The sequence below is a fragment of the Triticum urartu genome, chromosome 2, assembly GCF_003073215.2.
Source record: "Triticum urartu cultivar G1812 chromosome 2, Tu2.1, whole genome shotgun sequence".
Taxonomy (NCBI): domain Eukaryota; kingdom Viridiplantae; phylum Streptophyta; class Magnoliopsida; order Poales; family Poaceae; genus Triticum; species Triticum urartu.
The window spans coordinates 743,783,867-743,806,313 of NC_053023.1; the positions used below are offsets into that span (position 1 = coordinate 743,783,867).

Consider the following 22,447-nt stretch of genomic DNA (forward strand, 5'->3'; position numbering starts at 1 on the left):
TCAGTTGTGGATTCAGAATTTCAGATCGATCGGGGCACTAGGATGGTGTTCATCTTTTATCATCCAGTGCTGTAGTGTACATCCAACGATGGTTAATTATAACCTTCTGCGTAAAAAGTATGTAAAACCTATCCATGGCCGTCGGTGTAAAAATTACTCTATCTGTAAAGTAATATAAAAGTGTTTATAGATCACTAAAGACGTAAAACCTAGCACTGCTCAGTAAGAATTGTCTCTCCCCCTCCATGGCCGCCGCCACCCGGATCCCGCCAACCCTCCCCGAGTGCAACGATTACGACGGCGCCATCCTTCTGGACCTACGGTGCTACATAGCCGACCTTCCCAACGCCACAACCGCATCGAGTGCCACGAGCAGGAGCCTGCCGATCCAGGTGACCTTCCGCGCTGCCCCCCCGCCGCTCCTCTCCCACTTGTGCATCCACTGCCCCGGCCTGGGTTTGATCTTCCGCCACTCGGTGCCCAGAGTCGTCGCAACGGACGCCGATCTCGTGCTCCTCCGGGTCCCCATGAACATCAACGCGTCTCTTGATGTACAGTCCTGGGACTACTTCGTATACAGGCCGCGAGTCCATCGCCTGGATCTGCTCCCTAACCCGTACCCCATGTGCTTCCGCGACAATGAAGCCGCCCTGCTCAGCCGCGAAGACGGCGCCTCGTACGCCGTCGCTGCCATCAGCAGCTGGTGCCCAGTTTACGAGGGCGACAACAAGGACTCCATCATTAGATGGGACTTCCGCCTCCACCTGTACCGCTCCTCCGATTCAGAGGGGTGGATCACCATGCCCATGTCATTGCAGGACCTTGCGAGGGACAAGCTTCTCCCGTTACCGGCTGCTGCCGACACGGAGGACGACGACCACATGCCGCTGTACCACAAGGCATCCAAGACGCTTGCAATCGGCGGCAAGCGCGGCACCGTCGCCTGGGTGGACCTCTGGCGTGGCATACTCCTCTCTGACGTGCTCGGGGAGCGACCAATGATGGTGTTTCAAGACATCCCATTGCCCATGCCAGCAAGAGGAAACAGGGGTCGCTTCCTCCGGCAATGTGAGCCCAACTATATCCGGGATGTTGCCATCACTCGGCACAAAGACACGATCAAGTTCGTCGAGATGGAAATCTGGCCACCAAAAAAGCAGACCCAGCAGGTCATCCCTGCTGGATGGAAGGCCACAACATGGAGCATGCCAATACCAGCATTAACGGTTGTTGGTTCATTCACAGCAGACTGGCAGTGTGACTGTGAAGCTCAAGTGGGAGATGTCACCGGCGACCCACACCATTGGAACCTGCTGTCTAAGCTGAGCGGGAGCAACATCACGCCAACATTGCAGAAAGTTTTCACGGCATACCCCATCATCTCTACTCCTAAGAAAGCAGTTGGTAGTCTCGCTTTCAGGTTTTTTTTAGTCCCACCTCCCACGGTTTATTTTGGTACCTCCTCCTACCTCTGACTAAGCCACCACAAACCGAAAAAACCTGCTCCTGAGTCCCAAACCCGCACCATTACACGTGCGAACCTCAATAGACGTTCGAAGGAAAACGTGCGACAAAAAAACCTACGACGGTTAACCAGCAATAGGAAAACCGTGCGGCCGCACGTAGGAGCGAGTCCTGTTATCGAGCTAGGTCTCCCTTGGTGGCCGCCCAACATCCCTGCGCCGCCTCGCTTCAGTCGCAACCCTACATCCTCGCCGCCCTACATCCTCGCCGCCCTCCATCCTGGTCGACGTCCCCGCCCCGCATCACTCGTCTTCCTCCATCCGCGTCCATCCCGGACAAGGTCGCCGCTGCCCTCCATCAATTCGCCGCCGAGTTCAACACCTCGACGATCCGGCGCTAATCCGCGCTGGTCCTGGATTAGGTCGCCGACGCCATCCATCACTTCGCCGCCGCGCTGGATACAAGATTCGGCGCTGATCCTGGACGCGGATACGCGGACACGTCCAGGACCCGGCCAAAACACGTCCTGGATCCGAAAAATAGGTATACAAACAATCTCAAACGTCAATCGCATCTAATACATCTCAAATTCCATACATAACTACCATACAATCGCATCTCATCCAGCCATGGCAAGTGCTTTGACATGGGATGAATCCGCCTGCATGATTGATTTGTGTTCTACACAGTTTAGGTTTTTTTTCATGTTAATAATAGTCTCAAGTACACATGTTTAAATATCCTGCATCCTGCATTTGTATAAATATGGCAAGAAAGAAAACACAGACCATACTGGACCAAAGAGTATGTTTCCAAGAAAGTACAGAGATGTAGAACACGTCCTGGATCCGAAAAATAGGTATACAAACCATCTCAAACGTCAATCGCATCTAATACATCTCAAATTCTATACATAACTACCATACAATCGCATCTCATCCAGCCATGGCAAGTGCTTTGACATGGGATGAATCCGCCTGTATGATTGATTTCTATTCTACACAGTTTAGGTTTTTTTTTCATGTTAATAATAGTCTCAAGTACACATGTTTAAATATCCTGCATCCTGCATTTGTATAAATATGGCAAGAAAGAAAACACAGACCATACTGGACCAAAGAGTATGTTTCCAAGAAAGTACAGAGATGTAGAACACGTCCTGGATCCGAAAAATAGGTATACAAACCATCTCAAACGTCAATCGCATCTAATACATCTCAAATTCTATACATAACTACCATACAATCGCATCTCATCCAGCCATGGCAAGTGCTTTGACATGGGATGAATCCGCCTGTATGATTGATTTCTATTCTACACAGTTTAGGTTTTTTTTTCATGTTAATAATAGTCTCAAGTACACATGTTTAAATATCCTGCATCCTGCATTTGTATAAATATGGCAAGAAAGAAAACACAGACCATACTGGACCAAAGAGTATGTTTCCAAGAAAGTACAGAGATGTAGAACACGTCCTGGATCCGAAAAATAGGTATACAAACCATCTCAAACGTCAATCGCATCTAATACATCTCAAATTCTATACATAACTACCATACAATCGCATCTCATCCAGCCATGGCAAGTGCTTTGACATGGGATGAATCCGCCTGTATGATTGATTTCTATTCTACACAGTTTAGGTTTTTTTTTCATGTTAATAATAGTCTCAAGTACACATGTTTAAATATCCTGCATCCTGCATTTGTATAAATATGGCAAGAAAGAAAAGACAGACCATACTGGACCACAGAGTATGTTTCGAAGATAGTACAGAGATGTAGAAGATGCAGATGAAAGTGCCATTGCATTATATATGTAGAATAAAAAACCATTTCTGTCTTCATGTTTTTTGCCATTCAATAGTTGCATATGGGGAATTCAAAAAGCACAGCGGGCGAACATCAACCAGAAGACGACGTAACTACAGGTATGCTGCAGTCTACCATGTTTCCTTTTAGTCGTGAGACCTGAATATCTAACAGGTGACAGACTATATGCATAACGTCTTCCAGGTCTTACATGTGGGAGTAGTGATGCAGACCACAATGCGAGCATCATACCCGTAGCTGATAATGTTGATAACATTTACACGACGGAGTCAGGTATAATGCAAACTTCATCCCCTTACATGCAAGTATAAGACTGTGTCAACATTGCTGATAATGTTTCGTGCATAATATATTTTGTTGATTGCTAAGCTGTAGGGCGGGAAACTTCAAACGACGGGATTCCGTCGTATTCTGAGAATAATATGGATGGTACGACTAAGCTACAAGATGATACTCAAGGTATTCACAGGCATGCTTATACAGCTTCCAAATAGACATCTTCGGTAGGGGATCAGAGAGGTTAAGTCCATGTTCCCAGATGAGCTTAATGGGCTTTGTGGTTTTTACGCTTAACGTAATGCAGATGACAAAACTTGCGAGCAGCATGCAACAGTATGCATATTTAATGAAGAGAATCAAATAGTTGGCGAAACAAGGGACCAGTTCAACACACAGAGGCGTGAATCTTATCGGAAGAAAAAAGAGGAGGATATGGTCAGATTACAAAAAGATTATCAGCCATCCCTTACAAAGTCTGGTAAGTATTTAAGCGTGATTGTGCTCACTAATCTTGGTGTTTTCTGAATACCTATAGTATGCAACTTAATCGTTATGGTAACCTGACTTCATAGATGTTCCCCGTGTTGGTTTCATAGATTTTGCATCAACATATATCTAATTGATTTGTACGTACCTTTGTTGTTCTCTAACTGTCATCCATGTTGTAACAGTGGTAGACAATAGGGATCTTATCAACGCGTGGAGGCGGGCATCTTATCGCACTAAGAAGGCAGATGGTTTTATAAACCAGACAGACGATGGGACGATTGTTCACCGCCGTACTCTATGTGATATCACAAATGTTCAACAACCTTCATATGTGATCCCTGGTACAATGTCGTTAGTTATATGTGTGTATTTGATAATCATACTGTTTGTGATTATGTTTAACTTATCTTTGCTTTCTGAACGCCTGTGCTGGATTACAATAGGAACTAATGTTGGGGCAGATCATATTTTGGGGCAGCCAATCAAACCCACGCGAGATGATAAGCACCGGAAAGATGATCTTCGTCCCCTTTGTAATTCAAGTAATATTATTTTATGTTACATCCTAGCATTCATGGTTCAGCCATTTTAATAAGTAGTAACCTAACATTTTATATCAGATGACCCTGCAAGCTCGGTTGATACATCAATCTTGCATAATGAATCAACATATCCACCTAAAGCTACGAGCACGTCGGATGTAATTGCAGATAAAAATATAGAAGGTAAAATGATTGAGCTATTTCCATACTCGTTTGCTGTCATGTTGTTTTTACCTTTCGTTTTTGAGATAATGACATGGAAGACATCAGTAGATGACTTGAATGATACCACAGAAAATACGCAAGTAACAGAAGAAGAACGCAAAAGAGATCGTAAAAATGCCTTGAGGAGAGCTGCATATCGGCAGAGAAAAGATCGGAATCTGCAAGATCAACATGCACATGCTATTAATTTATCTGGTAACCTCTAACGGTTTTTACCATTATAGTCAGTACCCGACTTCATGTCTTAACGATTGTTTAACCGATTTGTTGATCCGATTTGTTTAACCAGACAACCCAACTAGCTCCAACTATACATCATTTTCGGTTGATGCGACAACATTTCATGCTACTACTACAGTCACATCTGGTCTCAATGATGACAAAGAAGTACAAGGTAATCCATTTGTGCGTACTCCATTCGGTTGATCCGATTTCATGCTGTCATTGTTATGATTTATTGTCTAATGTCCTGATCGACATCAGATGTGATCTTCAATGACACACTAGAAACAAAGCAAAAAACCGACGAAAAACTCAAGAGAGATCGTAGAAACGCACTGCGGAGAGCTGCTTACAAGAGGAGAAAGGATAAGCTTATCCATGATGAAAACCTACGTCCACTTTCGTTATCAGGTAAAACATGATCTATATTTTCACCATGAATTACATATCTTCTTGTAATGTTCATAGGTAAATGTTCTTTTAGCCACCATCATGCTCTTGGCCTACATTTTATTGCGGCATATTAATGCACCATCATGGTTTTTTTTGGTAAAGACGTCTTAAATAATATTGGTTCTAACTATGTTTTCAAATCAACACGAAACCAGCCAACCCTAATAGCTCCAGCTATATTGAATTCGAGGGTGACGCAGCAATAATTCCCCATTCAACATTAGACGTGTCTGTTGTCACTCATGACAATGATCTAGCTAGGAGGAGAAAGGATAAGCTTATCCATGATGAAAACCTACGTCCACTTTCGTTATCAGGTAAAACATGATCTATATTTTCATCATGAATTAGATATCTTCTTGTAATGTTCATATGTAATGTTCTTTTAGCCAAAATCATGCTATTCGCGTACAGTTTATTGCAGCATATTATTAATTTATCTGGTAACCTCTAACGGTTTTTACCATTATATTTAGTACCCGACTTCATGTATTAACGATTGTTTAACCGATTTGTTGATCCGATTTGTTTAACCAGACAACCCAACTAGCTCCAACTATACATCATTTTCGGTTGATGCGACAACATTTCATGCTACTACTACAGTCACATCTGGTCTCAATAATGACAAAGAAGTACAAGGTAATCCATTTGTGCGTACTCCATTCGGTTGATCCGATTTCATGCTGTCATTGTTATGATTTATTGTCTAATGTCCTGATCGACATCAGATGTGATCTTCAATGACACACTAGAAACAAAGCAAAAAACCGACGAAGAACTCAAGAGAGATCGTAGAAACGCACTGCGGAGAGCTGCTTACAAGAGGAGAAAGGATAAGCTTATCCATGATGAAAACCTACGTCCACTTTCGTTATCAGGTAAAACATGATCTATATTTTCACTATGAATTACATATCTTCTTGTAATGTTCATAGGTAAATGTTCTTTTAGCCACCATCATGCTCTTGGCCTACATTTTATTGCGGCATATTAATGCACCATCATGGTTTTTTTTGGTAAAGACGTCTTAAATAATATTGGTTCTAACTATGTTTTCAAATCAACACGAAACCAGCCAACCCTAATAGCTCCAGCTATATTGAATTCGAGGGTGACGCAGCAATAATTCCCCATTCAACATTAGACGCGTCTGTTGTCACTCATGACAATGATCTAGCTAGGAGGAGAAAGGATAAGCTTATCCATGATGAAAACCTACGTCCACTTTCGTTATCAGGTAAAACATGATCTATATTTTCATCATGAATTAGATATCTTCTTGTAATGTTCATATGTAAATGTTCTTTTAGCCAAAATCATGCTATTCGCGTACAGTTTATTGCAGCATATTAATACAACATCATGGTTTTTTTCCTAAAGACGTCTAAAATAATATTGGTTTTAACTATGTTTTCAAATCAACATGAAACCAGACAACCCTAATAGCTCCAGCTATATTGAATTCGAGGGTGACGCAGCAATATTTCCCTATTCAACATTAGACGCGTCTGTTGTCACTCATGACAATGATCTAGCTAGGAGGCAACGTGATAATGAGTGGAAAAGAAATTTAACAAACGAGCAAAGGGAGCAAATAAACGCACAGAGGCGTGCAGATTATCAACGGAATAAGGAAGATGTATCCGTTGATGTCAGAGAAACAGTGAATGAAAAAGTACGAGAGAAGCGAATGCAACGTCGCAAAAGCATGTCAGTGATTGAGAAGGGGGAGTCAAGTGCTCGGAGGAAGGCCAATTATGCCAGAAGAAAAAACACCCCATGCAACGAATCCATCGCGCTCCCACGTCCAGACCTAGCAAACTCAACCTCTGAATGTCCCACTTTAATCTGTCGTGCATCAGCCGTCTCTCGGGTGGCCGAAGATGATACATCTGATGGCGACCCTCCGATGAACAAGACGAATTACATTGATGGTATCGAAGGTATGAAGTTGCTACTGTCAATTTCGTGTTTTCATTATCATCAACCATCTTCTAACATGATTTTATCTATGGTGACATTCGCAATGACGAATGTCCAGAGGACATCGAATTTTTTCAAAGCGGCATCATGGGCGATGAGCCGACAGCAGCCGAATTGATGGATGAGGAGTACTACATGTTCCGCAACGAAGGTATGAACAGATATGAAGTACGACGGCGTGCAGCTATATTGTAGTTAAATTTTTTATGTAATTATTATTTTGAACGTTATGTTTCAACAAATGCACGTAGGGTCCGATGATGATAACATGGATGCTGACGAGGAAGAAAGCATGTCGTTTGCTATACCTAGCGAGGTTGATCCATTAGAATTTGTTTACACAAACATCCCAGACACCACTCACATCCTGAAGCTCGACGCAAACTGCAAACACTGCAAGGCCAAAAAGTTTGTGTCTGAGACCGACGGGTTCTGCTGTCGCAATGGCCAAATCGAACTTAAACAACCGGAACCAATCCCAGAGCTGATGAGGCTATGGTCAAGCATGGATGCAGATTGTAGACATTTTTGGGAGAACATACGGTTCTTCAACGGGCATTTCGCCTTCACAACCCTTGGCGTCAGCCTTGATGAGAACTACACAAACATGAAGTCTGGGGTGTACACATTCCGTGCCCATGGCTCCATCTACCACAATGTACATTCGTTCGGGCCTAGCTCCCGTCCAGAACATCTGCAGTTGTACTTCTATGATGACGACCCAACCATAACTCATCGTAAGGTGGCCACCAAGCAATTAGACCAGGATGTCGTGAAGAAGTTAGTAGACATACTCAAAGAAAACCCGTACTCTCAGCAATTTAGGAGTTTGGGTGCACACAAGGACAACCTTGACGATTATAGGATAGACCTAAACACCGACAAGAGGCTTGACCAAAGAAGATATAATAGACCGTTGTCATCTGAGGTCGCTGCAATTTGGGTTGAGGGCAACGACCTAGCAAAAAGATTTGATAGGAGGATAACACTTTGTGGTAACAACAACGAAAGGCACAGTATACGTGTGACCTCCGGAGCATATGACCCGTTGTCTTATCCCCTATTCTATCCAAGGGGGGAGCTAGGTTGGCATCCAAAGCTACTTAAACGTAATGTTCCGGATGAGGTTGTACTACATCCTCAACTGGTCCATGATGATGATGAGGATGCAGGTATGCCGTCTGCGTCCCATTTTGCTACAAATAATGTCTTATTTCTCGAATATATCCTCATTTTGATTGTACTTAATCATGTGTAGAGGGCAACAACAGGTTGTGCGTCTCTGTCAGAGACTACTACTGTTACATGCTGCAGACACGGCCTGGAATCTTCAATGCCATACTCTATGGAGCACGCCTCTTGCAGCAATGGGCGGTCGACATGTACGTCAAGATTGAAAGTTGTCGGTTGAGGTGGTACAGGAAAAACCAGACGCAGATTCGTGCCGACTTGTATAAAGGAGTTGTTGATGCAATAACATCGGGGGAGACCCGAGCAAGCGCTGTTGGGGTAAGAATAGTGCTCCCTGGAACATACCCTGGTGGCGACCGCGACATGAAGAAGAGGCATATGGATGCCATGGCAATTGTTCATACATACGGGAAGCCTGACATCTTCTTGACGATGACTTGCAATCCTAAATGGGAAGAGATAACGAATGAGTTGCTACCTGGTCAGACGGCACAAGACCGACCTGATATTGTGGCTCGCGTGTTCTACGGCAAGCTAGAGGCTATGAAGGACATGTTGTTCAAGAAGCACATCCTGGGTGTGGTTGTCGCATATGTATACGTAGTCGAGTTCCAAAAAAGGGGCCTCCCCCATGCACATTTTTTGTTGATCATGGACTCTAAATATAAGCTTATCGTCCCGGAGCAGTATGACCGACTCATTTCTGCAGAGCTCCCAGACAAGCATAAGTATCCGGAATTGTATGCTATGGTGGTAAAACATATGATGCACGGACCGTGCGGTGCTCTCAACCCGAAGAATGTTTGCATGCAAGAAAACGGATGCAAATGCAGATACCCACGTCCGTTCAATGAAAACACATCACAAGGGAAGGACTCGTACCCAATTTATCGGCGTAGAGATGATGGAAGGCGTGCTAAGGTCCGAGGGAAGATGTTGGACAACAGATGGGTTGTGCCATATAACCCATACCTTCTGCGGATGTTCAATTGCCACATCAACGTTGAGGTCTGCTCCAGCATAAAGGCCGTCAAATATCTTTATAAGTACATTTACAAGGGCCATGATAAGGCTTCTTTCAGCATCGACCAGCCCAACGCCGATGGTAACATTGATGAGATCAAGAGATACATTGATGCAAGGTGGATCACCCCTCCGGAGGCTATGTGGAGGATATTTGGCTTTCCACTTTGCGCCAATTACCCGCCTATCTTGCAGTTGCCTCTTCATCTCCCGAATATGCACAGGGTCGCATTCAATGCGCAGGCTGACTTGAATAATGTTGTCGCATCTGAAAATAATTCAAAATCCATGTTAACGGAGTATTTCAAGGCTAACCAGGAACACCCTCGGGCTAGGCATATATTGTACAAGGATTTTCCCGGAACCTTCACGTGGCAGAAGAAAAAGAAGTTTTGGAAGCCGCGCGTTGAGCGTTTTCAAATAGGTCGCATCGTGTCTGCCAATCCTGCCGAGGGTGACCAATACTACCTGTGTGTGTTGCTAAACCATGTTACGGGCAAAACATCCTTCGACGACTTGCTCACCGTGGATGGCGTTCTATGTGGGAGCTTTAGAGAGGCTGCTGAAAGGTTGGGAATCATCGAGGCAGACAACACGCTAGACGACTGTCTTACTGAGGCTGAGTAGTGGGCGATGCCATGTTCTCTTAGGAGGCTCTTCGCAACCATCTTGGTGCACTGCGAGCCAGGCGACGTCCGTGGTTTATGGCATAGGCACCTCGATCCTATGTCAGATGACTATCGTCGATCACGCACGTCCCCTATCGAGGTGGAGCAGATGGTGTTGCTTGACATTAGGGGTATGTTGCAATCCATGGGTAAAGACATTGTTGATTTCGCTCTTCCAAGCATAGATGATGCGTTTGACCCAACCGAGGGTGAGGCAAGAGAGGTCATCGAGGAATCAACCGTTGAGTTTGACGTGCATGACACTAATTTGGCATCTTCCCTGAACTTGGAGCAGAGGGCCGCATACGACGAGATACTAGCGACTGTTGAACGCGGTGATGGGGGTGTATTCTTTGTTGATGGCCCTGGAGGTACAGGGAAGACCTTTCTATACAGGGCGATTCTTGCCAAGGTGAGGAGCGATGGCAAGATTGGTATCGCTACCGCGACGTCGGGCGTCGCCGCTTCTATCATGCCTGGCGGCAGGACTGCCCACTCGAGGTTCAAGATCCCATTGAGTTGCGATGATGGAGCCTCGTGCAGCTTCACGAAGCAGAGTGGGACCGCCAAGTTGCTTAGGATGGCCTCATTGATAATATGGGACGAGGCCAGCATGACGAAACGACAAGCGGTCGAGGCATTGGATAATAGCATGCGCGACATCATGGGAATACGCGACCGACCCTTTGGAGGAAAGACTGTTGTTTTTGGCGGGGACTTTAGGCAGGTGCTTCCGGTCGTCAGAAGGGGGTCGCGGGGCCAGATAATTGATGCAACCCTACGAAGTTCTCATCTATGGAAGGGTATGCGGCAGCTTCGGCTCATCACCAACATGAGGGCTCATAATGACACGTGGTTTGCAAATTACTTGCTAAGGGTCGGCAATGGCACTGAGGAAGTCGACGATCAAGGCAACATACTACTCCCTGAAGACATTTGTCTGCCGTCTACAGGCGAGGCTGACGACCTGGAGAAGCTTATTCACCATGTGTTTCCGAGTCTAGATGACAACATGTCTGATTCAAATTACATGACATCTCGAGCAATCCTTTCCACGACAAACGACAATGTCGACAAGATAAACATACGCATGATAGAGCGTTTTCAGGGAGATGAAGTAATATACCATAGCTTTGACAGTGCGGAGGACGACCCATATGGCTACTACGCTCAGGAATTTCTGAATGGATTGACTCCTAACGGTCTTCCTCCGCATGCACTCAAGCTAAAGCTGAACTGCCCTGTCATACTTCTAAGGAACATTGATCCAGCAAATGGATTGTGTAACGGCAGTAGGCTTGTTGTTAGAGGTTTTGAGAGGAACACCATTGATGCCGAAATCGTGATTGGACAACACGCTGGCAGGAGGGTCTTCCTTCCTCGAATACCTCTCTGCCCATCTAAAAATGACAGGTTTCCGTTCAAGTTTAAGAGGAAGCAATTTCCTATAAGGCTTAGCTTTGCTATGACCATTAACAAGTCTCAAGGGCAGACAATCCCGATTGTTGGTGTCTACCTACCCAATCCCGTGTTCTCTCATGGTCAGCTCTACGTTGCTTTGTCTCGAGCCACCGCAAAGAGAAACATAAAGATACTCATTCAGAAGGAGAAGCCGAAGGAGAAGTCCAACAAGCAAAAGGACAATCCAGAGAAGCGAAAAAGTTCGACCGTGTCCTTACTGACCTCGATGAAGAACATCGTCTACAAGGAAGTCCTTACAGGCTGAAGTCCGGTCTTAATAGACCGGCAGGTTATGTAATGACGCAACATTTACTCTTGTGATGGTCAAGATTTATTGTAATTCGTTTTTTACATATATCCTTTTTATTTGGTATTTTGATAGTTGGATGTATACTCCATTTAGTTGAGCTACTAAATGCATTTCAATAATCAGCCGTCATGTTGGCACCATCATCGCTGTTATATATTTTCTACTATCGCAATGTTTCTGGCAGTGTACATGTCACCCACCGTAGTATTTCATGTGTGATATGTGATTCAGATATAATGATTGGCTTGAAAAATACATGGAACATGCAATGAAACTTTTGTGTTACGGCAAGTGATCATATCCATTGTTATTATTTTGGTATTTTGATAGTATGATTGAATGTAAATTTATTGGCGTCCTTATTAGCCCTGTATTATTCTGATATGTCAGAAGTACAGGACTATGATTTGTCTGAATTATAAGACCAACACACGCAGAAGGGAAGTTTGTGTAGCTTTTCAAGATATATTTTGCATATGTACATCTAATAAACAATAAAATGGTAGCCTGCGTACTTGCAAATATGTTCAAATGGATGTGCTACTCTGGAGAATGTGACAATGCACGTGTCTGATCGCTGAAGTGTGCAGTATTTTGGAAAAAAGATTTATTATCTGTACTTTCACGTATCTAAACTAATTATTTATCAGTTCAGCTCAAGTTTCATTTTAATTTCTTGCATTGGCTCATGTACCTTCATGAGTTTAATGCCGATCTGAAAGAGTTCTAACATAAAAAATTGTAGAAGGCTGCATTAATCTAGGACCTGGCGAGTATTGGTTCAGAGAGGAAGCATCGTTCTGTAGTATTTTAATGATGCTGGTTGGGCTGAGGGTCGTCGACTTAAAGGTTGCACCCAGCCAAGACGTTTGGCTGTGCAGGTATCAACTGTTTAAATGTTCATCAAAATGTGTATCCTTTTCTAGATGCCATTTAATACTAGGTTTCTCTATTTACCTTCTGATCATAGCATGCACCAGATTATATTCTTTTGGGTACGTCCGTAGCAACTAGCATGGCGACTAAGGCTCTTAGCTAATTATCTAGAGCAAGCTTCTATATTACTTATGGATTTTCTGGTGCAACATGATTCAAACCCGGGCAACAAGAATCAAATAAATAAATTATTAGAGATTGATAACTCCTAAAAGATAAGCTTGGAGGACTTTCTCTGGCCTCAGCCACGGAGATTTATCCAGCTTCCCCTTTGTGACCTACCCGTTTGTGATAGGGTTGCCATGTGGTAGTGGCCATAGTGTCCAAAAGTGTGTCTGTAACAGGAGACTTCAGCCTGCAAACTTATTCATGTGCTCCGGCAGTGATTTCTAACATCCTATACGGAGCAGTCAGCTGATTGAACCATAACTGTACTGCTTAGAAGATGGTAGCTGAAAATGTTTGAATTTGTTTCCTGCTCTTAGGCTACCTTTGTAGATGCATATCCTCTGCTCTCACTTACCTTTTCAACCCATTTTAATAATTTGAACAGACGCTTGCATCTAGAGTAGCTGAAGAAGTTGGTGTGGAGCTTGGAGAAGAAGTACGATATACAATAAGATTTGAGGATGAAACAAACCCTGTATGATATAAGTTTTTATCCTTTCACTGATTTTCTTTGTCTGAATTCTACAGCGTGGAACACATTTTTGTACTAATTTGTTTAATGTCATGTACTCTGCTTATGCCTACATCGTTTGACACGGCATGACCATGATCATATTGCCTACATCCGCGCGTTTGCGTGGCCGCCGAGGCTGGATACCTGGAACTGCTAGAAGGATGGTGGCATCGGCCGCTGCTGGAGGGGATCAGTTCGTTTCGAGTTGTAGGGAGAGAATAGAGGGACGGATGGAGGAAGGCGAGTCCATGGGCTTGCTGGCTTCTGCTGCTCCTTTCGGGAGAGAGAGCGAGAGATGAGCCATTTTTTTGACCGAATGATGTCGCTCATGTGCTGCTTCTGCTAATGCATGGACAGAGAGTGGCATCTGTCTAATACCGTTGCTGCTAATGCATTGGCATAGATAGACAAAATTATGTTTATCATTTGTACGTATGTGTGTTGTACATATTGTTATGATGAAAAAGAACAAACAATATGATCTTTTGCAAATCTTTGTTTGACAGAAATATTTGTAGTCCAATAATATTTTTGGATATACATTAGGATCGTAAATTTATTGTGTTATACATGATTTATTTGAAAATACTAAAATTAACATTTGTCCCGTAGCTATGCACGGGCAATAACCTATAACATAATTAAAGATATCATCAAGGTAATGGAAAATAACATAATAGAAGGGAAAACAATAAATAAATTAATGTGATTATCATAAAGGTTAAGAAATATTCATATAGAAGAAAATTAATTTTTCATAGGCAACTGAAAAATCAGATACGTTTTCATAGGCAAGTGATCATAAATCACAAATTTGCATTAATGAAATATAATATGAATCATTACGAAGGATCATGGCCCGATTTTGAGATGTCTGTTTCCTTGTTTAATAAACAATTTTTAATAGGCTGCCAAATATTAAATATCTTAATATAGATATGTCACCCACGGGGGCGTAGCCAGCCAAAAACAAATTTTCATCACTATTTCGTTTTCCCGCCGCCCTATGCTTATATAAAAAAAGCCCCGCTGCACCATATTTATCACCATCTTTATGTAGAGGAGAAGTCATCGCCTCCACGACTACAATGGTAATCTCATACGGATCGTTCACCTCTAAGAGGGTGATGGCGTCGCCGCCAGTTCCTGTCATCAGTCAACCCATCACCCCTCCGATTAACAGGCAAGATAGAATAATCTTTTTGTACGTATAGTTGCCATCACTAGATAATGTGTTATTTTATTGAAATAATCACCATTGTTTGGCCACTAGAATGTTATGTTCGTTGTTTGGTTATTTTTATCCTCCCCTTGCAAAATAATTTTACCTCATCCTTTTGTTTTTATTCTACGCACAGGAACTTGAATTTTCATCGCGTCCAAATGGAGCACATATATCAGAATTGCTGGATTATTCAAGCTAGGGTCATGTGGAAGGCTCACATCAAAGAGAATGCCATGGGAAACTTGTACCTTCAGTTCATACTACTTGATCGGCTGGTAAGGCATTAATCATCTACTTGATAGCCCGCATTTTCAAAATACAATATTGATAAACATGTATTTTTTTGCTCATAGTTGTTATGATTCATAAATATATATTAGGGAACAAAGTTGGAAGCGATTGCGTACAACAGGCAGGCAATCCGTTTCAACAGCATACTACAAACCGGTAGGACCTATGATTTCAATCGCGTCGGGTTCAACCCCACAGATTTGCCAGATGGACATTTCTGGTACCTAGCCATGGACTTTGTCACCACACTAACTGCTACGACTGAGGTTAGGATGTCGGCACAGCAAATAACGCCGACAATTTTCCCACCGTGCTTCCCACAGTTTGGAGAAATATTTGAGTTACGGGACAAAACCATCACTGGTGCATCATCTTTATATTTGTTCTTGCATATTAATCCGTACAACTCAGTGCCTCATTGTTATTTCAAATTTGCAATTTCAAATTTGCAGATGTGGTTGCTATCCTTGCCTACGTTGGTCAGATAGAATATAAGTGGGATTCAATATATGAACGCCGCGTCCCTTCACTCGAGATTGGCCTCATGAACTTTCAGTAAGCGCCATTTATGATTTGAGATTTTCATATGCTTTTTTTTGTAATTTTATTGTTGCAATGATAGACTAACATTTGTATTTGTCTGTAGACGGCAGATAATTTTCTTACGTGTACGTGAAGAGCACGTTGGGCGACACTTCTGCCACTTGCAATGCACTGGCAAGCTGTTCGAGAAGCTTGTTGTTACTTACATTCAGGTAAATCGAAGGCAGCGATGCTTTCAAACTATGAGGGAGAGCACATTCTTCTTCTCTCCTAACATTAATGATGATCATCATTATCTACAAGGTAGGGGTTGCGTTCTATTTTAAATTTGTTGTCAATGTATTTTTTATGTACTACTATGTCACTACTATATAACACTGATTTTTGTCGTAGATATCCATGAAGCCAGCCTCATGACACTTGATGAAACACGTGCGTACGTCAATGGTGTTGTTCAAGCTAGGAACAATGGAGGCTAGAATTATATTTGTACACAAGTGCACAATTTGTCTTAGATATAAAAATGTATGAACGCTTTGCATGCAACATTTTGTTGCCAATTGTCACATTATGAAGTGTTCGATTATGTCTTGGAGGTTTAATAATATGTGATATTCAATAAAAAAAATCTATCTAACAGTGCCGTCATATTTCAGAGCCATATAATGTGAAGTTCTGAACTATATATTTGACTAATATATATTTGATGACCAAACTGTCCATAATGGACTTCAAATGGTAGCCTGTCTACTCTCATTTGAGCTACACGTACGAATCTCTTTCAGTCTAGGTTCAAATTTGTTAATATACAGTGCAGCGCAAAAAGGAAAATATGTTTACCTTGACAGATGCTATCGCATGCTATCATGCATTATGACATACCAAAGATAATATAATTAATTTTGTACATGGAATCAAGGACTGCCGTATGCCCATGCGTTGTGTTTTTTTCTACACACGGAAACAATAGTTCTTCAAGTGACGCGGGCTCTTTGATCGTGGTGAGGAGGACAAAAATATAAGAAGAAAAACTTTGTGTTTCTTTATATTTCTCGGACGCCCGTGTTTGACGTATATTTGGGAAATAAACTAATTGTTTCTTTTTATATATCTGGAGGCAAAGTTTGGAAAGGAGTCATAAATTAGGAAATATATAATCCGGCGTTGATACATTTGCCAGGTGGAGCATGCAACGAAAATAATTTTATACCATGTTTTCCTATAGTTTTTGTTATGGAATATTGCCATTACGGAAGGATATGGGCCACCTTCCGAGTACATGCCCATGATTCCTCCCGGCGAGGATATGTCAATTAGAATTATAATTATCATTAAAGTCATTTCCTTCCAAAATGTTATATTGTCCAATCTCCCGGTCCGGCCTACCATACGTTCAATGGGTTTCCCAGTGTGGCCATTAATATTCCCTTAATCGGATATGTTTATAAGGAAAGTTATATTAGGCTTCTTCCGATCGGGAAAGAGAGACATATATAATAGATATATAATCCGGCGTATATTTATTTGCCCAGTGGAGTTTGGAAGAAAAATATATGCTTGTCCTTTTATTACCAAGGATCTATAATGGAAACGTGCACGGATGGAATAATAAAGGGCACCTTCCAATCCATACAACATGCTAATGCGTCACCGACCTGGTGCCGGACACTCATATATACTCATATATATGGTCCGGCTGTGAGTCCACCGTTGTCCACTGCCCCCTCGCTCGCTCGTCTTGGTGCTAAGATGACTTTCTGCCCGTGCCAATGGCTGCAATGCCGATTTTTGATGGAGTGAATGACGCAGTCGAGTACATATACAACTACGTCATGCTTTCCTCAGTCGAGGAGCAGTTAGAGTTTGTTCTGGCAGCCCTAAACTCTATCTATAATTTATTTGCAATTATTAGCTGCAGATCAGTACCATTATATTATGCATTATCGCCATCTTATTTTGAACCCGAGTAAAAATTTGTTCTTCCACATAACCCACGTCGATGAGTTGGTCACGCTCATAAGTTGTTGCATGGATGCACTGGTTAGGATCATGCGATCGTTTCTAAGTCCATACGGTTCTTAAGATCTGCAAAAATCTGTTCATGCGCTAATATTATCCTTTTACATTACGCCATGTTAGTACCATCCACAGCACGTTATTTTAAACTACAAATTTTCAATGAACTGTAGTATATTGCAACGGGTCCTGGTGCATGATACATGTACCATTTATAGTTTTTATCATATCTGTAATAGGAATAAGTTGCAACCGAACATATCATAATAGATTTGGTTATCTTATGAAATAGTATTTATTTTCCTCAAATGACATGACAACTCCAATTTTTAGGTACATACATTTCAGACCTTTCTAGAGTTATGAATACTAAGTATTGTTTGCCCACATATTGAAGTACAATATTTTTATGATACCCTGATTTTATCATGCCGGTTTATTTGCAGCACAATATGGATAAGGAGCCCTCGTCCATTCATGATCGAGTTAAGTCTACGGACTATCCAAGACACCATGCGAGGTGATACATGGATCAATCCGAGCTGCTTCGATCTTGCAGTGCGTAAGCTTAGTAGCGACGCAATACAGAGGAACGCAGGAACATACTTTGTTGGCTCCACGCATATGTTTGATTTGCAATTCCATGGCCTAGCACGGGTGCTGAGTCAGACTAGCTTATGCCAAGCTGAACGCACCAACTTGTTGATTAACAATGTCATTGTACGGCCTTTGCCGAAATACAACGTGCTCATGACCCCTTCCATTGTAAGGATTTTCCTTTTTAAAATTTGGTGTGTATACTATCTGTTCACCATTAACTTTGTATACTTATTGCAGTACCTATTGCCGTTGTATTTGGTGGATTCCTCGTACGGCCTCCTTGCAATTAATATTGAAAATAGGAGGACTCTCCTGATTGATCATTCTAACGAGTCATTCCTAGGCTCAGAGGACTTTCATGACAAGGAACTTAAGAAGGAAGCCCTGATAGTTCTGCAAGAATTTGGCAGTGTATTGCAACAGGAGAGGCCTGGTTTGAATCCCCAACTCGTGGATTGGCCACAAGATCATACCTATATTACAGCCCCATGGTAAATGTTTTAATTGGTCATGCACATTATAGCCTCACTGGTATAGGTTCTAACATATGGAGTTTTTTTGTCACAGCCTGGACTCTGGATTCAAACTCCTACAAGAGATGGCTCACCAAGATGATACTCTCGGGCATAACATTTCCAGGACTTCGGTAGGTGCATATATAACAAGTTTCTCTCTTCCATATATTTGTTGAATATAAATTTTTGTTCTTCCACTCACATAGGTTTGTTGTGCAATTCATTCTTTAGCAATTTATTTCCTACATATATATAACAATTCATTTTTTTATGTTTTCTAGGATGCAATACAGCTCAGAAAGAACTTGCTGGTCCAGATGCTGACGATCAAAGGCAATGAAGCAGCTGGAAACATCCCAGCTGAAATTACAGCGGCCTTGATGTTTTTGGACGAATGAATATGGACTGATGCATATTCAAATGTCGCATATATAATAAGCCAATATAGCTTTGTTAGGGATAAAATATCAGATTTATCCTTTTGGCAATATGAATAATGTATTGGATTATATATATGTAGGGAATAAATGCTTCGATGGCACCCTCTAGCGTCGTCTTCGCTTCAATGTTGTCTGCTTGTTTTGGTTCTATCTATATAATTTGGCTTCTATGTATATTTTGTACTATAATACCGGTGCGGTCAGGAGCAGGTTTGTTGCTCCCGGTGAACCGGAGGCATTTTGGAACGGACCATGGCAGGTTCAGCCGGCAAATGAGGTTTTCAGTCATCCCTCACATCATATATCGTGTAACTCCATCCATACACGCTCTGCTATACGTTACAAGGGTCGGAAATTGTCACATGCCAGCTATGGAATAGCCAACTAAAAAACATGATGGTTATAAGGCACGTTGCTTCCATTCCCTTTAATCTTAAGTTCTCACGTTATCCAGCATTTTCCGACAAACAGTATACGTGACCAACAGTTTTATAATTTGATGTGGGGAGAAGAAAATTATTATTAAGCTACTCTAATGGAGTCACATCTTTTTCAATCAAATATAATATAATCGAAAATAATTTGTGTTCTATGTATGAACTTTCTCTAAACAAAATAGCCATGTATTCCTACATATGACGTTAAATAACAATAAAATAATAAAATAAAGGAGGCACCAATAACTGATTCAGAGGACGAAAAAATAGGTGTCTTTTTCAAACAGGAAAGAGATAATCAAAAAATGTGCGTGGATTTGGGAAATAAATAAACTAAATTGTTTTATCAAGTTTGGATCTTTTACATATTCTCTAATTTATTAGCAGACGCATTCCGTTGCAATCCTTCGGTGTATATACATTAATATGAGTTCATACATTAAATATTTCATTTGTCTCGGATAGAAAAATAAGATTGTATTAAATCTAGAGATATGATTTTCCTAATAAAGAAATAATGCTTGTACATGTAAAGGAAGTGGGCTGAAATAATGGATATGGGAAGATATTATCTAATATTGGGAGATATATAAGATCCGTCCACAATTAATAATAATTTCTACAAGGAAATGAATGACGGCATTAATTAAACGGCGTTCAACATTTGGAAGGCAATATCAACTCTCCAATATATTAGATGTCACGGTAACAAAATGATATTCTCCATCTGCCTACTATTTCACCATCCACCCAAGTTCACATATGTCCCATCAGCAATTTCCGATCAAGAACGAATTTTATATCACATGGAGGCGATCATTGGGAACGCTGCGCATGCACCCCAAGAGGGTGCGCCCGCGCCCCAGGAGGATGTTCCCGGGCCCCAGGAGGATGTGCCTGCGCCCATGGATCATCTGCCTCCACCAATGCATGCCGTGGAAGATGCACTCGAATACATATTTCACTTTATCATGGGCATTCGAGACCAAGATACATTAAAGTAAGTTGTCTTTTGCTACATACAAAACATGTTGGAACACTCTGCTACACATCAAGGAAAGATAGCTAGACTGGCAATCCTAAAACATTCATAGGTACATGTATACGTTTTTTAGTTGATTTGATACGTGTAGATACGTGTAGGTGAGGACAATGTGACCTCATGCAATGTCATGCAAACGCCATGAATTCAGATTCTAGATTTGATACGTGTAGATACATCTAGGTGAGGACAATCTGACCTCGTGCAATGCCATGCAATCTAAACATGAATTCGGTTTATAGGTTAATGTAGACAAAGTTAAACTAGAAGAGGACCATTTATGTCTTTTGCTATATGTTGTTGTGGATTTTTTTCAGCTCAATATGGATAAAAAGCACCCGGCCGTACCAGATCGAAATCAGCCTCCGAATGATCCAGGACACCCTTTTTTTTCATAAGAAACTTCATCCCGAATGTTTCAACCTTGTTGTTCGTAACCTTGCGAGCGCTGAAGTAGAGAGGACCGCAGGCACCAACTGGGTTGGAAGCAAACATTATTTCGACTTGCAGTTTCATGCTCAGTCACAGGCTCTTAGTTACTCCTGGATGACGCAAGGAGAGCGCATCATGACGCTGATTAACTATGTTTTGGTCCAACCTCTTCCTAAATACGATGTGTTCAACTCTATAATTGTAAGAGACGCTCGTTATTAAAGTTAGTTTTTATTATTATAATAGTAATTGACATGTGTCGACCTGCCACAGTATCTACTACCGTTGAAACTTTCGGATTCCTCGTACGGGTTACTTGTAGTCAACCGGCTGAGGAGGAGGGTTGTCGTGATGGATCCATCCTTCAACACGTTTGATCCTGAAGATAGCACTCATAACATATTGATGAGGAAGGAAATCACTTTGCTCAAGGAAGAATTCAACAATGTGTTGCAGACTAGGATCCCGGGTTGGAATACCCAAATCATGGATTGGGAACAAGAAACCATGTCTTCTGCTGGTCGTAGGTAATGGACTAAATTGATCGCATACATAAGATGCAGACCATTATAATGTTTAATATTTAATTTTTGTGTTGCAGCAAACACTCTGGCTTATTTGTCCTACAGGAGATGGCCCACCAGATAGGTCGTTTGCGTAGCATGGGCTGGATGAACACTAGCGTAAGTACATATACGATGACTTGCTGTGTGCTAATTATTATCCAACCAATTTATTAAATGATTGAGATTTTGCACCTTTCATAGGATCCAATACAGCTCAGACACCAAGTTACGGTCCAGATGCTAATGGTCAAAGACAATGAAACAGCTGCAAACATCCCGCAAGAGATTAGAGCGGCCTTGAGGGTTATAAGCAACTGAAGACGGACTAATGCATGCAGATATGCCAAAAAAATACTATACTTCAGCTTTGTTAGGGATCGATTTGATAATTATTTATTTTTGATATGAATAGTTAGATAATTACTTTATGGGGTCTTCTATACACGTACGTTTAAAAATTTTATGATGTTTTGGTATTATCAAACTATCCAAACTTTATGGTGTTCTGGTATTGTTGAAGTTTGGTTTTACTACAATATTGTTGGATTATTAATTGATTTTGTTGCAACGTCATGA

General features: G+C 41.8%; 1 protein-coding gene across 1 annotated transcript in view; it reads left to right on the forward strand.

Annotated features, from left to right (window-relative positions):
- Window positions 1-245: 245 nt before the first annotated feature.
- LOC125540419 overlaps window positions 246-22,447 on the forward strand; it is a 38,019-nt gene continuing 15,817 nt past the window's right edge. The window contains exon 1 of the mRNA XM_048704036.1: window positions 246-1,404. Coding sequence (XP_048559993.1) covers window positions 246-1,404 — 1,159 coding nt within the window. The remainder of the gene's footprint in view (window positions 1,405-22,447) is intronic.